At 41.0% G+C, this 19,390-nt stretch overlaps 1 protein-coding gene across 1 annotated transcript in view; it reads left to right on the plus strand.

Moving 5' to 3' along the window:
* Positions 1-336: 336 nt before the first annotated feature.
* mtnr1aa (melatonin receptor 1A a) overlaps positions 337-19,390 on the plus strand; it is a 32,421-nt gene continuing 13,367 nt past the window's right edge. Inside the window, exon 1 of the mRNA XM_044029400.1 lies at positions 337-835. Coding sequence (XP_043885335.1) covers positions 652-835 — 184 coding nt within the window. The 5' untranslated portion in view covers positions 337-651. The remainder of the gene's footprint in view (positions 836-19,390) is intronic.

Genomic DNA, 19,390 nt, shown 5'->3' on the forward strand with positions numbered 1-19,390 from the left:
AAAACAAAAGTGTTTTTTTTTTTCTTGGTCACAATGCCAAAACATGCTCCTTCCTCTGTTTAACACTGTGGAGAATGCTGTTGTTTTGGTGTTTTAAAGAAACGCACATAAACATGAATGATTCTTTAACAAAATAAACATGAATGGGCTGAAATAAATCAAAGTGGGACAGCGGTGGAGCCATGAATGAACGCGCAGCTGGTTAATGGGGAAAGAAGTGGGACACTCTTCTCCAGCCGGCTGAGCTGCGCTTCCTGCTCTTGGCCACTAGGCGTCAGCGTTTTCATCCCGAAACCAAACAAAAACAAACCAAACCTGGACTGTTGGGATCACGTGCGGGGAAGGTTTTGAAGTTGCGGCTTCATGTCACACATGCGTACCGACAAAGTGAATGGCACACGGGTGTACGAGTGACAGCGGAGTGGGGAGACGACTACCAGAGCTGACCCACGGCAGCTGGGAGGGAGGGAGAAGAAAGAAGAAGAGAAGGAGGAGAAGAAGAAGAGGAAGAAGAAGAAGAAAAGAGCAGGGAGCGCGTGGAGGATGGAGATGATTTCCGCGGACGGTTGTAGTTGTAGGACGGCACCGGGAGTGACGGCGCTTTGAATTTTGGCTCAGTTTGTCAAACTTCCAGCGACTGTAACGTGTACAATGGTTACAAATGGGTCTGAACTGAACAGCTCCTCCACTCACTCCACCGACTCAGTGCTCAGCCGCCCGCCGTGGGTCACCACTACTCTGGGCTGCTTCCTCATCTTCACCATCGTCGTCGACATCCTGGGAAACCTGCTGGTCATCTTCTCCGTGTACCGCAACAAGAAGCTCAGGAACGCAGGTGAGTGGACTCACGAGGACGAGTTCACGAGACAAACATTCCACAGAGTAACACAAGTGACAACTTTGACAAAACAGCGTGATGTTTTCATTTTCTGTGGCTGAACAATGACTTTATTTCACATTATTCACATTATTTTTTTTATAGTTTAGAGTTTATACTTCACTGGAACGAACATTCACATCCTAAAGTTATTCAGAATATAGAGTAGTTGTTAATTTTTGATGTGTTGATGCTCCATCACTTTTTAAATCCATTAAAGGGGAATTTTGAGCTGAAGCTTAACTTCACAGACATAATTCCCCCACATCACTCAGTCTTGTGTTGTTGTTTTTTTTATAACAGTAAACAGAATTCACCTTGTTTGTGGAGGAATTTGATCAATTGGTCCATTTTATGGACGAAACAATTAAATTGTTTCGTCCATAAAATGGACCAATTGATCAGTTTTGGAATATAATCAGCAGAAGGATCAGTGAGCGAAGTTTTCATTAGTTGCAGCACCACTGACAACTCGATCATACAGTCTTGTTGTAAAAAGTGATTCTAATGTTATTGTATAAATTCATCACAGAGGCTTAGTGTAATAGACAGTATTGACCTCCACCAGTTATAGCCTACTTCTGAAGCGGATATAATTTCGCTGACCTACACCGAGCACATGGGCAGCAAAGCAGGTTCAGGGGAGAGTGAAGCTCAGAGAAACGCTAAAGTAATTACAGACACAGTCTGAAGCCATGGGGAAGGGAAAGCCCTGTGTCCATCCCAGCAGTGCTTAGACTAATGATTTCCAGGCTCTTCCCTCTATCGATGAGCTTTTATTCTAATAATGATAATGACCACGTGAAGTTTTCACTTGTTGAAAAAGCTGTGTATGTCTTGCTCAGTGAAGGTGGTAAAAACGCTCTTGATTTAATCGTGACAGGGCAGAGCGCTGCCGAGGGAAAACCCGAGAGGCTTCTGTCAAGCTCAGGTCTGCACACCCTAACTGGCAGCTACACTTATTCTGGCTGTCATCATTTGGAGGCTTTAGTGGGGTGATTTGCTAAACACACACCTAACATGACCATTTTCCCGGCTGCAGAAATGTTAGAGGTCAGGATAGATTTCCATCATGTTTCTGGTGAAGAGTGGAGAGCCCTGCATGGAATATTGTTATCCCGGATGTACACGGATACTACATACTTTCCTCTCGCTGAGCTTCTTGCAGGCTGATGTTGTTTTATGATAATCGCCAACTCTGCTCTCGTGGTGAAGCTGAAACGTGAAATGTGTGTGATTTTGGTAATTGTCGTGGGATTCATATTACATTGAAGAACAAAGAACCAGACGAGAGGGAAAGATGCACTTAGGGAACTTCATCTTTGAAGTTGTTCTATTAATTATGGCTTGTTACGTGTAAAGGAGGACATAACGCAGCAGCAGCAGCAGCAGCAGCAGAAATCTAATCAAGCATCGCCGCTTTAATGTCATATATTCTCGATTGACAGCTGGATTTACCATGTGTGTATAATTGGCTTTTTGACACATTAAATCCCGACATGTTAAAGAGAAGTATGATCAAAAGGAAGTGAGGGCAAACGGGGGTTAATTGTATTTTGCAGAAATATCCATGAATCCCAATAAAGCCAACATGCGCCGATGACGTGGTTCCTCTAAATCATGCCTCTGAGGCGTATTTTTGCTGCTTTCCGTTCGAGCTCTGAAGACATACATGTCTAACTAGCAGCTCTTTCAATTTCCTGTTCAAAAAGCCCGGAGCGAATGTGGGCAAATTGGCAGACTTATTGATTGGGAGGAAAACTTTTCCATTCATACTTTAATTACTGTAGGAATGTTTTGATTGTGGACCGACGGGCTGTTCACTCTTCATTTGATTAGACATTATCTCTAGGAATGTCACGGATGATTATTTCTGAAGGGGCCACAGATTTGACTTGAAACGTCCCACTGTTGGTTTTTCCTGCTATATATTCTGTGGTCAGAGCGCTCAGTTTCCTGTCATTGTTATTATTGTTATTGGAATCTCTTCCCGCGGTAAAACGAGTGCTTTACATGTGCTTTATTTGCACAAAACAAATGCTGTGAGAGTTTGCGCAGCAGTCCAACAGCAAGGGAGGGGATAAATTAAATAACGAGTAATTAAGTATACTGAATAGAGAACCTGGCAGGCATCGTGGTCACATATTGCTGTCTCTGCAAAACCTACTGCCAATGCACAAAATGGCCAGTGACCAAACGAGCGTGAAGCCAACAACACATGGCGAGCTGTTTGAGCTGCATGGTTGGATACTGAATCAGTGTTGTAAACTCAGCTCGGTGCCAATTAATCCAATTAATTGTTTATGTGGAAATAGAATTAAATCTTAACTTACTCTGTGGGAAAAAAAAGCAAACGGTTCCAACAAGGCATTGACGCGACTGGCCATTTTTGGACCGCCGTTTAATTCGGGAGATATTACATGAGGTGGTTGTCTGCGGCTGTTGTGGCAGAGATGTCGGCCCTGTGTGATTTTTAACATCTGATTATATAGGCTTTGGAACGAGACAATAGAACTCCGTCGTCTTGGTCAAATTACGTGAGAACGCGGTGTTGTGCCTCCTCGTCACCTAAATGTTCTGGAACCGTTCCCGCTGTTGTTCATTTCGTATGTGAATGACAAATTCCAGAAAATGTCTGGAGTTGAAATGTGAAAACATTAGAGTTTTTCTCCCCCGCGTTTGCCTCCGTCTATGTCGGACGGTGATTTATTTATTGTTTCATTATTACGTCTTCACATAAGAGAAACAAATGCAACATGGAAACCATAATGGCTTGTTGTGTGGCCCTCCTTTAGGAAGACCTCATAATAATCAGAAGGAAATTAGACAGAAAATACATAAAGACCCATCACAACTAAGCATGATTATGTTATGACAGTAAAAGTGGGATTGATAGTGGATTTCCTAATTGGTCCAACAGCAAAAAACTGACATATGACATGTTGTTGAAGGTTTCCTTTGCAAACAATGATGTATTTTTTTCTCCCACTCATGTGCTGTCAGCCGGAGTCAGTGAACATCTCCAAAGGAAAGTCAGATGCTGCAGAATATCTGAACAACTTTTATTTGTGTCAAACTCTCTCGCCTTTTGTTGTCAAAAGCAGAAAACTTTAGCGGTTCCAAGGCACAGGAAGTTTAAGCGGTGACTCACCTACTGTACCGTGCACAGTCTGAACTGACAGACTGAGGCGAGCGTTCGTGTGCGGCTCGCTCACTGTACTCACTGTTTTACTGCTGCAAAATAAACCAAACCTCTTCACAGAGGAACGGGGCTGTCTGTGACACGCACACAATGTTTATCCTTTTTTCATTCCTCCTGCTGCTCGTCGGCAGGATGTTATTTCCGATTGTTTGTCTGCTCCAGGAATATTGCTCTGTCCGTGATAGAGTATTTTCAGGCATTCATTCAGAACGAGGTGGAATTTGCATGTGTCTCCAATTTAAAATGTATATCCATTGGATTTGTTGGGATATTCAAAGCGGAAATTAACTGTGGAGCTTAATGAAGAGATGTCTATGAAAAGAAAACAAAGAAAACACTGCATCCTGTTTTATTTCCGTCAAGTAGTTTCAGAGACTTGTGTGAGAGACTGAAATCCTTTAACACTGAGCATATCGCTGACGACTCGTTTGCATCACTGTAATTACAGGTACGACGGTCTGTGCTATCGGAAGAATTCCACCATAAAAAATGTCACTTGCGCTCTTTCAGGAAGCCGAATAATCTGCATCTTTGTCGGGGAGAGAGAGTTGGAAGAACACCTTTACATAATTTCCATTTTTTTGAGACAAAGACTCAAAAAAATGTTATTGTACATACGTTTTATACTGTTTAAATTTCAAATTTAACATGGAAAATTTGGTGTTCATGTACAACTGCAACAAACCAATTTTAAATTGTTAAAGTTGTGTTCTAACATGCAGAAAATTGTAAATAACTGCCAGATATTGAAAGTTATTCTCGAAAAATGGGCAAAAGCACTTAGTTACAGGACATTCTCTGGTCCTTTTATGGTTAATATAAGCAAAAAAAAAAGGTTAATGTGATGGGAAAAAGCTTCATGTAGCTGAAAACAGCGATCAATCATCACCAAGTTTCTCATGGACACCTGTAATCATACCCACTTTCACCTTTCCAAAAATCAAAACGGAAAGCCCAATGGATGCTGTCATTGCCTGTAAGAAACAAAGATCCACAGAGACTTTGGTTTAGGCTTGGATCTTTGGAGAGGTGAAAGTGGACAGGACTAGAGATGTCGATGAGAAACTCCGGTTACATTTGTTATGTTCTCAACAAAGCTAAAGTCTTCTCTCTGTAGAGATGAAATCTGACTTTTGTTTAACTTCTAAAGTTGGTTTAAGGGTTTTTTATCTGTTTTCATTTGCGCTAATATTTCCCCTGCATATGGTATACCTTGCCTTTCTACTGTATGTTGTTCTTTTTCTTCTTAAAATATCAGGCATCTCAAGTGTGGTTCTCAAACAGCATACCTTTCTTCCTTTATTTGATTTGAGGATTTGAATAGCAAACGTGTGTGTATGCCTATCTGCTTTGTGGAACAGCAAATAGGAGCACCTTTCTCTCTAAGTGCAGTATGATTACGGCTGTGCATTGGCAAGTACCTGACTGATAGAGATGGTCTTTCCATGCAAAAACACTGTCTATTAGTCGAATAATCGTTGAAAAATCTGTTCCGTGTGACAGAAAAGGTTTTATTTCTAGTTTTTACTTCAGTTGTGTTTCCTACATGGACAATACATTACATTACAGACGCCTCATGATCACAAGCATATATTCTCTAAGTCCCGCCTCTACCTTGGACCCTTCTTGTCTGATCTGATGCTGAATACAATACAGCGGTTTCTATGATAAGGAGGGAACTTGCCTTTTACGACAACATAAATCTACTTTTACGACAATGTAAGTCTACTTTTACGACAATGTAAATCTACTTTTACGACAACGTAAATCGACTTTTAAAAATAAAACAACTTATCAATTATATAATAATCATGACCCATCCCGAGTACCTGGCGGTACAATACATGCACCGATACATATATGGTATATTGCTCTATATTGGGATAGACATAAACAGTATACACTTTTCTTTATCACATGAGGGCGGGGTGAAAGGAGGGGTCAAATGAAGAATATTTATTTACATATTGATACAGTCCTTCAAGAATTGATATTTTAGTAAAAATATATTCTTCTCTTACACCTCTTACCTTGTGTCTTCTATCAGACAGATTTCACCTGGAAACAGAGGAGGTGCAGCTCTCATGTTGAATCATGTTGAAAGGTTATGATGGAATTGTTCATCAATAATGTCACAAACATATGCTGCCTACGTCAGCTGTAGGACCAGCAGCACTGAGAAGACACGTGTCTTTGGAAAAGTGTTGTTGGGCTTCACTGCATAATACATCCTCGGCCAGCAGTATCAATAGCGGGTGGTTGTATCACATGTTCCCACCTCTGATGACAAGGCTTCCTCTCTGTTGGACCCTGCTGTGCTCCCTTTGGCTCGCGCCGCTACAGTTTCACTAACAGTGTCTGAAACTGCCTTCCTCCAGGCAAGCCTGTGGACAATGCCTGTGGACAATGTCCAGAGAATCAGGTGCTGTCCGGGACAGAAGCTGTGGGGGCATGCCAACTGTGGACCGGATGTTCAGCTGTGTCAATTAATTTGTCACGTCATCATCATCATCATCTTCAGCCACGTATCCGGCATAGGGTCCGGGTTGCAGAGAAGCCCAGACAGTCCTCTCCCGGGCCACAACCACCAGCTCTTTTTGGGAGATTCCAAGGCCTTCCCAGGTCAGCCGAGAGATGTGCTTTCCAGCAGGTCCTGGGTTTGCCCCAGCATCTCCTTTCAGATGGACATGCTTGAACCACCTTGGCTGGCTCCTCTCTGCAGAGGAGCAGAGTCTCTACATTGAGCCTCTCGTGGGTGTCTTAGCTCCTCACCCTATCTCTAAGGCTGATCCCAGCCACCCTGCGGAGAAAAACCCATTTCAGCCGCTTGTATCCGCAAACTCAGTCATCAGTCATTCATTACCCATCATAACAAGAGCAAATCAGTAGTTTCATGTTTAGGACAGAACAGTCCTTCTCTTTCGCTGGCAGAGTGTGCCGATTGTGACACTACGCTCAGCAGGTACTTAGTTAGGCTTCTTCACTCCATCACACTATCACTCGCAGTGTTGACCAAAGTATAGCCCTCAGTCTCAGTTACGGTGTCTGTGTCCATTGCAGCCACAGGAGTGGAGCATGGAGTGATCTTCAATTGTTGTAGCCACCTGCTTTAACTCTGCAGTAGGTCACCGGGCCAACAACCGTCCACTCTCACTTGGGGAGAACATGCAGAAAGTGCTAACCACTACACCTACCATGTGGCCTACACTATGTTGACCAATAACAATAATGAAGATTTGAAAGAAGAGAGAAGAACTAGGTTTCTACAGTTCCTCCGGGCCCTTTTTCCAGTTTTGGGGTAATATGGGGTCTCTGCTGGACTGCAAATACTTACTTTAGACAGTCTAATGCACTTCCAGGTTGTATATTTTGGTTTGAGTTTGAACATCTTCCCAAGTTTGAATGGAGATACAAATTTTGGGTAGAAGGAGACAGCACTATTACGGATCCTTATGAGGAAAAACTCTAGAGACAGCTGTGTTAAAAACCCAGTTTCAACAGCAGGTTCAGAAACAGTCAAACTGGCACACGTGGTATCAGCTTGTAATGGCACAGTCAGAGTCACCAAGATCACCAAGTATTCTTCGACATCTTTGATGTTTGATGTGAGCAGTGATCATGGTTCTCTGAGCTCAAAAATAGTTTCAGCTGTTTGCATTTTTCCCCGTGTGTGTGTGTGTGGGGTTCTCCAGATTCTCCAGTTTCCACCCACAGTCCAAAAATATGCAGAGGTTAATTGGACACTTAAAGTTGACCGTAGGTGTGAATGTGAGAGTGAATGTGGAGTGGCTCCAGCAGCACTGTGACCCTCATGTGGATGATAAAGCATCAGACAATGAATGAATGAATGTTCTCTCTGGTGCACATGCAAAAACTGAGCAAAATGGCCAAAAAGACTATAACTATAAAAAGGCTTAAGTTAGTCAATATTGATAATTATTGCGATACATGTCACATAATTAAAGATGGATTTTTGCTTGTGAGTGAAGGAACCAGTTAATTGTGTTTTTAAAAGGGCCGGTTATCACCACTGATTTCCTGAGTCGATTTGATTCTGATTAGCGATTACGATTTGTGTCGGTCTCTGTCTTCTTAGTTTTCTACCTCTTGGCTCCCCATGATATTGCCATGTTTTCAGGTTCACTTTGCTCACATGAGGCCAGATCTCACAAAACTTTCCACAGAAAAAGGTTCATTTTAAATGAATGAATGAATCAACATCAGATCATTCAAATTAGACAATCTTTATATTACCGTTGAAGAAAATTTTTGTGTTCATTTCTTGTTGTCAATCCTATTCATTTTAATTACTACTTTTAAATTTGAGATGAATGTGATTGCAGGCGTGAACTTGTGACCTGACTTTGCAATATAATTATAATCCAAAGTGCATCTTACAGAGGTGTTGAAAATAAACAAGGTAATGTAACACTTTTATTGAAAAAAACACATTTTCAGTGATAATGACCATTATTACAGATGATTTATTTTTGAAAGCAGACAATTTCAATGTTGCACAAAGGTCGGAAGAGGTTTTTTTTTAGGTTACTCTCATGTGAATGTTTCAGATTTAGATTTTCTGGAAAACTCAACAGTATTTAATTATTGTCCATGTGAGCCTCAGAGCCTTTGTTATTATAGAGGCCCTTCATAAGTGGAGAGGCCACAGGTTAGAGGGTAGGAGTGTGTGCTGAGGGCTGACATAAGTACTGCATTGTATATACTTTAGGTATTTTTATGTCTGATAAAATAAACCCACATTTAGAGCAGCCACATCATTCAAATATTAGTTTTGAATCTGAAACCATTTTGAATATTTATTGCACAGATCATGATAACCTGAAGAAAAGCATTAGAAACAAACACTGCACGGACAACTACAGTATATTTAATTAAAACTTGAATTTGCCTGCTGTAGTTCTATGATTTTATTTGAGTCGTAGCTGTTCATATTCCAGCTCGGTCTCCCAGGAAGAAATTGTAGTTGTATGTATTGTATTTTTCTGCAAACTATGGGAAAACATTACATTTGTGTGCTCTGTACAAAATGAAGTGTTTGCATGGTGATGCGATACAGCCACAATACATCTGTCAAACAACAGAACACAGTGTGAAACTAAGGGTCGTCGGGGTAATTGATGTTGTGGTATTATGAGGAAAATCCTGCTGGTTGTCCCTTTACCTGACCACTGTGCCCAACATAAACAGTTCATAACCAGTGTTAAGTCATTTTCCGACTATAGGGCTAGACAATATGGCCTGCAATGGTTTTTATAAACATTTTCAAATAATTTGATATCTATTTTATACATAAATGCCAGATGATAAAAGTCCGATTTTGCATTTGCGTGAAAGTTAAAGAAACCTGTAAATTGTGGTTTTAGTCTTTTCTATGGACAGAACTTTTCTACCGTGATGTTGCTGCAACTCTCTCGTTGGATTTAGCAAGCTAGCGCACAAGCTCTGGCGTTGTCTTCTGAGCATGCACGATTGGTGCACAGAGAGGGGTACGTGCTTGGGGGGGGAGGGAGTGGCCAGTGGCAGTTTGATTGATGCATCACGATCCAATTATTTCTTTCGGGCCACTCAATATGATTCGGATGGTGTTTTTACAGGGCTGTCCGTTCCACAGGTGACTGACATTTGTCATTTTTGACAATGCATTCATTAATTGGTTACAATCGAGGATTTTAAGCAATACAGTAAAAAAATGCTCCAGAAAATGAATGATCTTCCACCTTACCTTTAAGTGTAGTATATGTATTAAGTTGATATAGTATATTCAAATATGTTAATGTCTCTAATATATTAATGAAGTGTAAAATTAGGTTCTCTAGATCAGAGGTCTCAAACTCGCGGACTGCGGGCCACATTGGGCCCTCCAGTTGATGTCATGTATCAAGATATAATGAGTTATGTATACTATACAAACTATATAAACACTTTTATTTTGACATTGAGTGAATTATTGTCACAAATATTGTTCTTGCAACATCATGATGGAAGTATCCTTGTATAAATTTAAGTTCATATCGCCCAGCCCAACTGAATAGTTGCCCCCTTCACTTGATCGCCCCCCTCCTGACGAGACTAGATGCTCAGTGGCCCCAAAGGTCATTTCAGTTTGAGACCCCCGCTCTAGATTCAGACTGTTCTCCATTAGGTGAAGGTGCCATCCACAGGATGAGATGAACCTTGAGTGTTTTCACTCACCCAGACATAACTTTGTTATCTCCTTTGGTACTTGAACTTGTACTTGAAGGTTGTCGGTCAGTCTGTCAACATGTGAGCTGTACCAGGAATCCTGTCTGTACACAAATCTACGTCATTATAAATTCATTTGTTCAAGCAAGGACAGCCAAGGCTCATTGAGTTCATTTGTGTCTTGATTTGGCACTGAGAGTCCTCAGAGAGCTCCAGGAAAAGGATGTTTATTCCCTTACATCCACCTAAAGTGCCAGAATTGCTGATATACAGGTCTGTAGAGATGTCAGTAAGTAACCTGGCGACTGGGCAGCATTTTTCTGCGGCAAGTCTTGGAGCAATCACTATATGGCGGGGTGCTTAATGGTAGAGGAACTGGAAGAGAAGAGGCCTCAGTGGGTGAAAAGCAGACTAATTGGAGACCCACAACAGCCAGGAGGTCATGACTTTGCCATTAATTCATAGTTTGCTCAAGCCAAATAAATGAGCACTGAGTGGGAGAGGATAAGGATCTGAATCTTTTCCACACGAGGTACTTAACTCCCAGCTATAGATTAGTTAATGCCCCGGCTGACGGTCTGTCAGCCTGGACACGGAATAAAGGGGCGGCTGCGAGTGTGCCCCACGGCTGCTTTGTACCTGAGAACTTGGTGTCGGCATAACTGCTGCTTTCACTGCTCAGGTGGGTGTTGAGAAACATGGAAGACGGATACATTTTCAATAATTACGCCTCAGCTTAGAGAGACGCTTTTTTTGTTACAGATTTCTTGCCAAAGGGCCGTTTGGCTCGCAGAAGGATGATAACCCTTCTCAAACATTAGCTGGCAGATGTATTCAACTTAGGTGGGAGATATATACGCAGAGCTGTGTGTGCAAATGGAGGCCGCAGATTGGTGAGAGCCTGTCATGCAAAGCAGACAGACAGTGTCTGCCTGCTTTCTTTTTTTATCTATAGAATAACAGTCACATTTTTTTGCCCAGCGACAGGGTTGGGTCTTAACGTGACATTAATAGCAGCCGTGATGGAGAAAATTGTTTTTTATTGACCAAACAATTTCACGCCTGCCAGGTGCCACATTGTCCTGTTACCGCGTCACGATAGAAAGAAAAAAAACTACTTTTGACTGGCTTTCACAGCACCTTGGCTACTATAATGTTCTAATGTTTGAAGGATTATCTGAGCACACAAAGCTGCCGGCAGTAATCCATTCAGTACATATGATTTGCATCCGCTGTATGATAAGTAGTATGGGCTGGGGTTTTTCCACATTCCTCATGAGTAAACATCTTTCTCCTTTTTCTGCTTTTGCATTCTGCATGTCATTTAACATCCCTCTTACTACGTTTTGTGCCGCATCTCATTTGATCACCCTCTTTCTCCTCCTCCGTCTTCATCCAAGTTTACTCATCCTTCCACACACACACACACGATGCACTGTTTTTTTTTCCTTCCTATTCACTCAAATTCAACCTTCCAGGCTTCATATTCCATGACTCCCTGTCTGTTTGGATCACTCTGATTCAACACCCCCACCGTCCTCTGAGGACGTTGTGTTGTCAGACCACATACCTGTGGAGGAATTCTGCCTATAGTTCTATGCATGAAGACAGTCAGACGCAGTAAGACGGGAATCTCACACAAACCTTGTGGATTATGGATTAATGGCCAAAAAGTGGGCAAAAATAATTTGATCCTGTTAAACTATGTCTAATTTCAATGACAAGTTTAACAAGAACAAGCATCCGGCTAATGCTCCCGTCTGTGCATGCGTACTCTGTCCGTGTCCTTCCCCGTGTCTCATACACTTCAGGAGGAGCGCGGGTTTTCACTTCAAAAGGAAGACATCATGTCTATAAATACTTATACATACAAGGCAGAATATTTGCAGCCATTTAAAATTCCATCCCCCACTCCAGCGACCCTCCCTTCCTCTTTCCATGCTTCTCCCACTGCTATTTTTAATCATTTACAATATTATACAGTGAAACTTCCTTCTGCTCGATAGGAGCTTGGAATGACGCACATGGGAAGCTCAGGGCAGTGAGATCAAGTAAAACCTAATGCTCATCCAAGGGGAACTATGCATAACACATGCATACTGTAAAGTGCTTACTGTAGAGCAGTAACTATTTGATTACACACACAGAGGCTCAAAGGTTAGAGATGCTCGCTGGTGATGGGAATGGTGTCGATTTGAATCCCAGTTGCAGAAGGGAAAGCGAGGAACGTGCGCCTCTTGGAGTTCAACGTGCCCTTGAATGAAGCACTTAGTCCACCATTCCGATTCAGTTGGCAACAGTGGAAGAGAAGAAGAGGTCGGACTCAGCAGCTTCCAGCTGTGAATGCGTCAGATTGGATGACTGTTAAAGGCAGGACATGGAACAGAAAAATACGCAGGCTCAGTCAGCCCTTCTCAGATGTAATGGTTCTTTTTTAGAGGACAAACACGCAACAAACCGACCTCATTATCCTTCAAATTTCTCCTCCTTCATCATTAAAAGTTCTAAATGGTTAACTAACAAGCGAACAGTTTAACGTCACTGTGCGAACACTGTCCCACTGACCACTGTTTCTGGCTCCAGCTGCCTCTGGGGTCGTCACAGTGGTTTATCACTCCAACACAACACTGTCATACGTACTTACCCCAGATGACTGCCAGAACAAAAATTTGACTAACTACAAAGCAAAGAAGCGAGGACACTCCAACCTATGAATAATCCTGAGATTACAGTGGTGCCTGATGTCTGTTTGAAATGAGCAATGTGGTTCAAGCCTCGTCGTCATCATGCATAAAAAAAACTCCAAAATATCAGAGCAGAGATGTCTATGACTATGGGTGAGCACATGTACGCTTTGTCTGGAATAAGAAAACAGGATGTTTACTCCTCAGGAAATATCAACGAGGAAGATTCCGGGATTGTCGTTCACACACAGGGAAAACGACGAGTCGGACCAAAGCAAACTGTATTTCCTGAGACATTTGCGGAGATGCACATGAGTTCTTTTAGTACACACAAAACACGATTCACCCTCAGTCTCCTAAGGAAACCTCTGTAAACGTTAGCGTGATGTAATAACCAGTGGCTGTTCTCTGTTGATCCATTGTGGAGAAGAATAAAGACGTATCAGTATGTATGTTTATCAGAGGGGAACTTGCGCTATTCCTCAATTATATAAGTCAAACTATGCTTTTTCACAGTAGGAAAAAAAAAAGTTTCCTTTATGAAATGAAATAACTAAAACATGAAGAGTATTCACTTTATATTGGAATTTAAATGATTCAATAACTTATGACGATCTCATACATGTTGTTATCGGAGTATCTAAGTGCACTTGTTACAACAAATAGAACTGAAAGATCGAGTACATTCATTGCGCTTTTAAAGGTCAAATGTGTAGCATTTATTGCAGTTAATAGGCAGAATTTGAATAAACTACCCAAAAATATCTTTATTTTGTTCAAAGTTTAGCTTCTTAAGTGTTCCTATTTTCTGGTATATTGTACAAAGCAATAATTACAACTGAATAATTCCACTTTTCGGACAAAATAAGACTTCATTGTGAGCTTTGGGAAACACAAATGAACATTTTTCATGATTTGACATTCTATGGCCCAAATAACTAGTCGTATAATTGAGGTATTGAACCCCTAAACAACAAATGGTTTTGCCCTCATAAACCCTAATGCATAAATTACGAAGGGAGAAGAAGGGAATGGCAGAGAGAGTAGTGAAGTGGAGGAGTGGAGAGTTTTACAAAGACCCCTCTGGTTTGTGGCCACCGTCATCATTCCCTGATGTACTTGGAAAAAGGAGGGATGAGCAGAAAGTCCTGCAGATTGATGATTAGATGTCACTAATTCTTACACACTGGACCTTTTAAGGTACCCTTAATATTGCAGCATTGATACAGCAATTTTTTCAGTACCAAATGCCAAATTAAGATGGCAGACGTCCACATCTTGACATTTTAGTTCCATGTCTGAGTTATCAGTGCTTAGTCAGGACTGAACATGTTGATATAGGGGTTTAGTTAGTTTAGAGTGTATACCTGCAAAGTTACACTGCCACTCCTTCTCCGGTGTAGATGGTGAGTCCCAGTTAGCAGTGCAGAGATGTACAGTAATTCTCAAGAGACAGATTATGACAGTCTTCATGGCCTGTCACGTTCATAAAGTAATTAGTCGAGTCCTACGCGTCTCTGTAATGAGCAGGAGCTTAGTGTGTGAGATTCCCTTATCACGGGGTGCTTTTCTTTTATGACCTCATAAACGTGCTGCCTGTGATTATTTGTCTAAAAGAGTGTGTTCTGTCACACTTTCAGGCACATTCACACGTCAGTTGGGTTCATTCCAGCGTTTTCTTGGGCGCCATCCAACAGCAGTAGAGAATTATGCAGGAGGAAGTCAGATGCTCGTGCTGCTCAGTGACCTATCTAAGCCCCAGTTTTTCAGGGAATAGGAGGATAATGTAATGTGGTGCGTAGCATTGTGAGGAAATGATGATATATTTCATGTGAAATATTGAACTGCGATAAAATGGGAGATACGTGTAGATATGAATGATATTGATGCATATATTTGCACCAATTTATTAAACTTTTTTTTGCTGACTGTTGCCACACCTTATCCCTTTAACACCAAAATCTCAAAATGTCCATTTGGACTTTTATTTGCTTATTTTAACCATAAAAGGACCAGAGAATGTCCTGTAACTAAGTGTTTTTGCCCATTTCTCCAAAATAGCTTCCACCACAATTTAATGCAGGTTAAAATACTCTTAACAATTTAAACACTGCAGTTGTACACGAACAACAGATTTTGCATGTTAAATTTGAAATGTGAACAGTATAAAATCTCATTTTTTGAGCCTCTCAATGTTTCTTTGTCTCTCATTGTGCACCAACGTTCATCCCACTCTCTCCTCGCTGGCATCAAAGACGCTGATTCTCCGGCTTCCTGAAACACCGCGAGTGAAATTACTGCAATAACCACATGTTGGCTACGACAGATGCACAAAACCGTTTCTGAAAGCTGAGAAGTTGCACCGTTTCTTTTTTAGCACAAGCTACAGCATCCTGTCAAGAGTCCACATTACTTCCCTGTGTGGTAATTCCAGGCCAGGTTAGTGTGTATGTGTGTGTGTGTGTGTGTGCGTGCGTGTGTGTCACCATTTTGTCCAATTTGACCAAATTTTTACAAAGTGATGACTTTTCTCTCTGATTCTTCCTTCTGAACAGTTGGGGTTGGACTAAAAAATGAGAAATTGATTTTTGTTAAATGAAGATCAACTTGTCCTTCATGTGGGTTAATTATAGTTTTTTTTATTTTTCTATGACAATTTCTACAAAAACAAGGAGAGACACGTTAACTCTGTTAACAGTTTGAGCCATTTGAGCTTGTGTCTGTGTAAAAATGTTTGATTAAGGGTAGCTTTAACATGTGATCAAATAAACATCTATCAATAGTAATCACAGGTTCTTTAAATGTAAGGATCCAAATTTCCCTCAAAGTGTCTGTACTGTTGCTCTGTTTGAAGACATCTGTGTGGGCTGTATGAGAGGTGTTTGTCTCTGTGTTCTACATCACGCAGACTAAACAGCTCAAGGAAAAATTAGAAAGAGCTGATGTTGTTTTGGAAATATTTGCTCACTGCTGCTGTAGTTGTGTTTGCAGATTGACTTTGTTTTGTTTTCCTTTTTCCACAAATCCTCCAGGTTTAACACGCACCTCAAATAAGCACACGCTAAACACGTCTTCATGCATCTATTGTCGAGGGGGGATCACTGTGCTTGTGGTCCCTCCACTCTGCCACCAGCTTGTTGGTGTCACAGTTGCGGATCACGATGTGTGTTTGTGAGGGTGTGAGAATCGCAGACCGGCGCGGAGCGCGTTTCCAATGACGAGCGTAGGTGTGAGATTGATGTCAGTCTGCCTCGTCTTCGCTGCCTCGTGTGTTTACACATGATGCTTATTTTTCTTTGTTTGTTTACTCGTCGTCGCACGAACCTTCTTTCCACACGCAGATGCGGTGTTTGTGTGATTATGCACAACACGCACATGTCCGCTCTCACGTAGCATGTTTGAATGAACCTTTGATCATAATTATGATGGTAAAGGCTCTGTGCGTGGAGGGATGCGAGGGCCATTGCATTATCATTGCATTAATCACGCAAAACATGATTAGTGGGTGTGTGACATTGTGAATGTGACTCTGAAGCAGAGCTGTTACATGCAGTAAATAGGAGCTTATGCTTAGTGACACTAAGAAAAAGCCCTTAACAAAACAGCAATAAAATATGGCTCATCTGTTCAAATTTACGAGATGATGTTAAAAAAAAGTGCAGTAAGAATCCCAGCTATGGCGTAAGGAGATTACAGAGAGCTCTGGGGTCAGCTGATGATGATGATGGAAATAACTGCTGCACAAACTCATCATATATAATAGAACTCAACACATGTTAAAGCTCTGGTTTGACCCCAATTTTCCATGCAAACTGCGAAAAAGTATCAACACATGAAAGGGTTCACTTAAGCTCTCTTTAGCATAGTTAGACAACTCGTTGCTGATTTTTTTTTTTTCTGTAAAAATGTCAACGTTGTCTCTTGCATTTTATCTTAATAAGCAGCTCATTAGTGAAAATGTATAACAGGGATTCTAATAGTCACTTAAAACTTATTAGTATGCTGACCAGTGCAGCTACTAATGAAGGTCACCATTAGACTGGCCCCATTCTAATGAGTTCAAATAGAAGTAACGATGTGAACAAATGGGAGTTAAAGTGTTCGGACCAAATAATATGGAATGTGTTTGAGCATTAACCCTAAACTCTTACACATGTAGCTTTAGCAGTTGTGAAAATGTTGTGCGTTATTTTGGCTAAAACATTGGAGTAACTCAATGATTTTTCATACGGAGTCAAAGCAGAGATGCAAAATTTGCATTCAGTTGAAATACGTGAAACTGAGGGAAAAGATTTGATTGACACACGGTCGTTGAAGCCCATCAGCAGACGGAAATGTTGGAAAGACAATTGCTCCCCCTCCCTTCTCTCATGACATGAAGAAACTTGAAGAAAATTTGGTTCAGTTCATTTTTATTAATCAGGGACAATGCAGTGAGACATAGTGGACATAAAGTGCATCTGATGTACTGCACATAGAGTACATAGCAGTTTGCTAGTTTGCAACTCCTGTCCCTGGCTGGGCTTTTCTCATGTACAGTAAAAATGACAATAATAAAATGGTTTAAACACCAAATATACGAGACCATTTCTCATCTACCTAAAACAATGTAAAAATGCACACACACACAGTCCGACCTATTAAAAGTGGGTACAATCTGGTTTTGTTTTCAGCCAGTTGTTGACCTTTACAGTGAAAGTTTGTATCAGTTTTATTTTATTAGGCATTGAATTCCAAATGTGACTTCCTTTGATGGAGAAAGCTGATTGCCCAGATGTGGTTCTGTGGTGGGATATTTTACAGTGGTTATTGACAGAGCTCCTGGTGAGTCTGCTGCTGTCCTGTCGTTTGTCTCTGGTGCTAAATTACTGACACATTTGAAAATGAATTGTACAAAGCAGAGATCGATGAAGCTTTCAAAACTCAGTGGACGTTCATTTCTAATCCAACTCTGATTTGGTCTTCATAAGAATAGAGGATGGTAACCTGTGTTACTGCGTTCTCATGCTTTTCGGCCGGTCTTTACTCCGTCCACAGGTGTCTCGATCAATTTCACAGCTGGACTTTTATTGTGTGTGGTGCACGACTGAAACTTTATTTATAATTCTATGAGCTCTACAGTCAAAGACATGTCTATTACGTAAATTACTAGTAATTATTAAGTCATTAAGTCATTACTAAGTCATTTACCCAGTTCTTAATATTGTCCAAATTGTAATTTCAATCAGGAATATGTCAGATTATGCTGCATCTTTGATTCTTAATATACAATTAGATCTATGACCTTGAAGTATGATGAGTGTGCTCATTTCATAATGAGTGGCAGTAACTCCTCATTAAATACTTGCTGTCCAGGGACCTAAATGACATAAATGGGATCAATCCAATCTTCTCAGAGGATCAAGCTGCTTGGTAATTGCAAATGGGAATCCAAGCACCCTATTGGTTGGTGTATGTGAGTGAGTGTGTGTGTGCTACTGTGGCCAAAGTACTGTTGTGTCAGTTTTAAATATTTTTTTTATTGATTCAATTACACGTTGATTGATTTCCTTGAATAAAATGATATAGTAGCCTATTTAATGTCATTGTGTCACCAATAACCAACCATCACGGATGGTTTATTATCAATCATCAAACCAATAAAACATCGCTAACATTTCAAATTAACTTTTTCTCCCTCAATTAATTTGTGGGCTCGAAGAATATGCACTTTTCCCTTTATTGAACACAAATAGTTGTGCGTAAGTCATCATAATGTGGTGACCTTTTGGGAAGTTGGAGACGCTAACATTTAGACTCATCTTAGCATCTTCCAGCTGCAGTAGTTTACCAATGAACCCTGCGGGTATGACAACATCAGAAGCTAAGATGATGCAGACTGTTGATCATCAAACATGTATGACAATTAGTCGTGTTGACAATGTAGACATCACAGCCCGTGTTGCTGTGCGTCACTGTTGTCAACAACAAACACGATGACAGTGGTGGAGGTTGTGAAATGTGCCTTTTTAAGAAAGAGCAAACATGGTATTGTCAAAAAGTTCCATAAATAGAATTTTACTGCACTACTTTCTGGTGTAATTGACCCTTGAAGTGATCGCTTTAACCACTGTGGTTGTTCACTTTGCAACACAACTCATTCTGTCTCTAATCTCATGGCTGCTGAATAGAAAACCATGATAGAATGAAGTCTCTGGTTTCTGTTCCTTTACACAAACTCTTGTTGTGTAGTCTTTGCTTTGGTTTGGAGATAAAGCAGGCGAACTGCACCACCGTTGTCAGCTTATCATTTCAAGTGTGGCACCACTCCACCAGTCCATCACCTTTAGGCTCTTTGTCGTCCACAAACCTGCTGGATGTTCAAACGGCTTCCATGTGACCATCTGCAGACAGCACCTCTGTTCATTTATACAATGGCGCTCT

This window comes from Solea senegalensis, linkage group LG6 (assembly GCF_019176455.1).
Source record: "Solea senegalensis isolate Sse05_10M linkage group LG6, IFAPA_SoseM_1, whole genome shotgun sequence".
Classification (NCBI taxonomy): domain Eukaryota; kingdom Metazoa; phylum Chordata; class Actinopteri; order Pleuronectiformes; family Soleidae; genus Solea; species Solea senegalensis.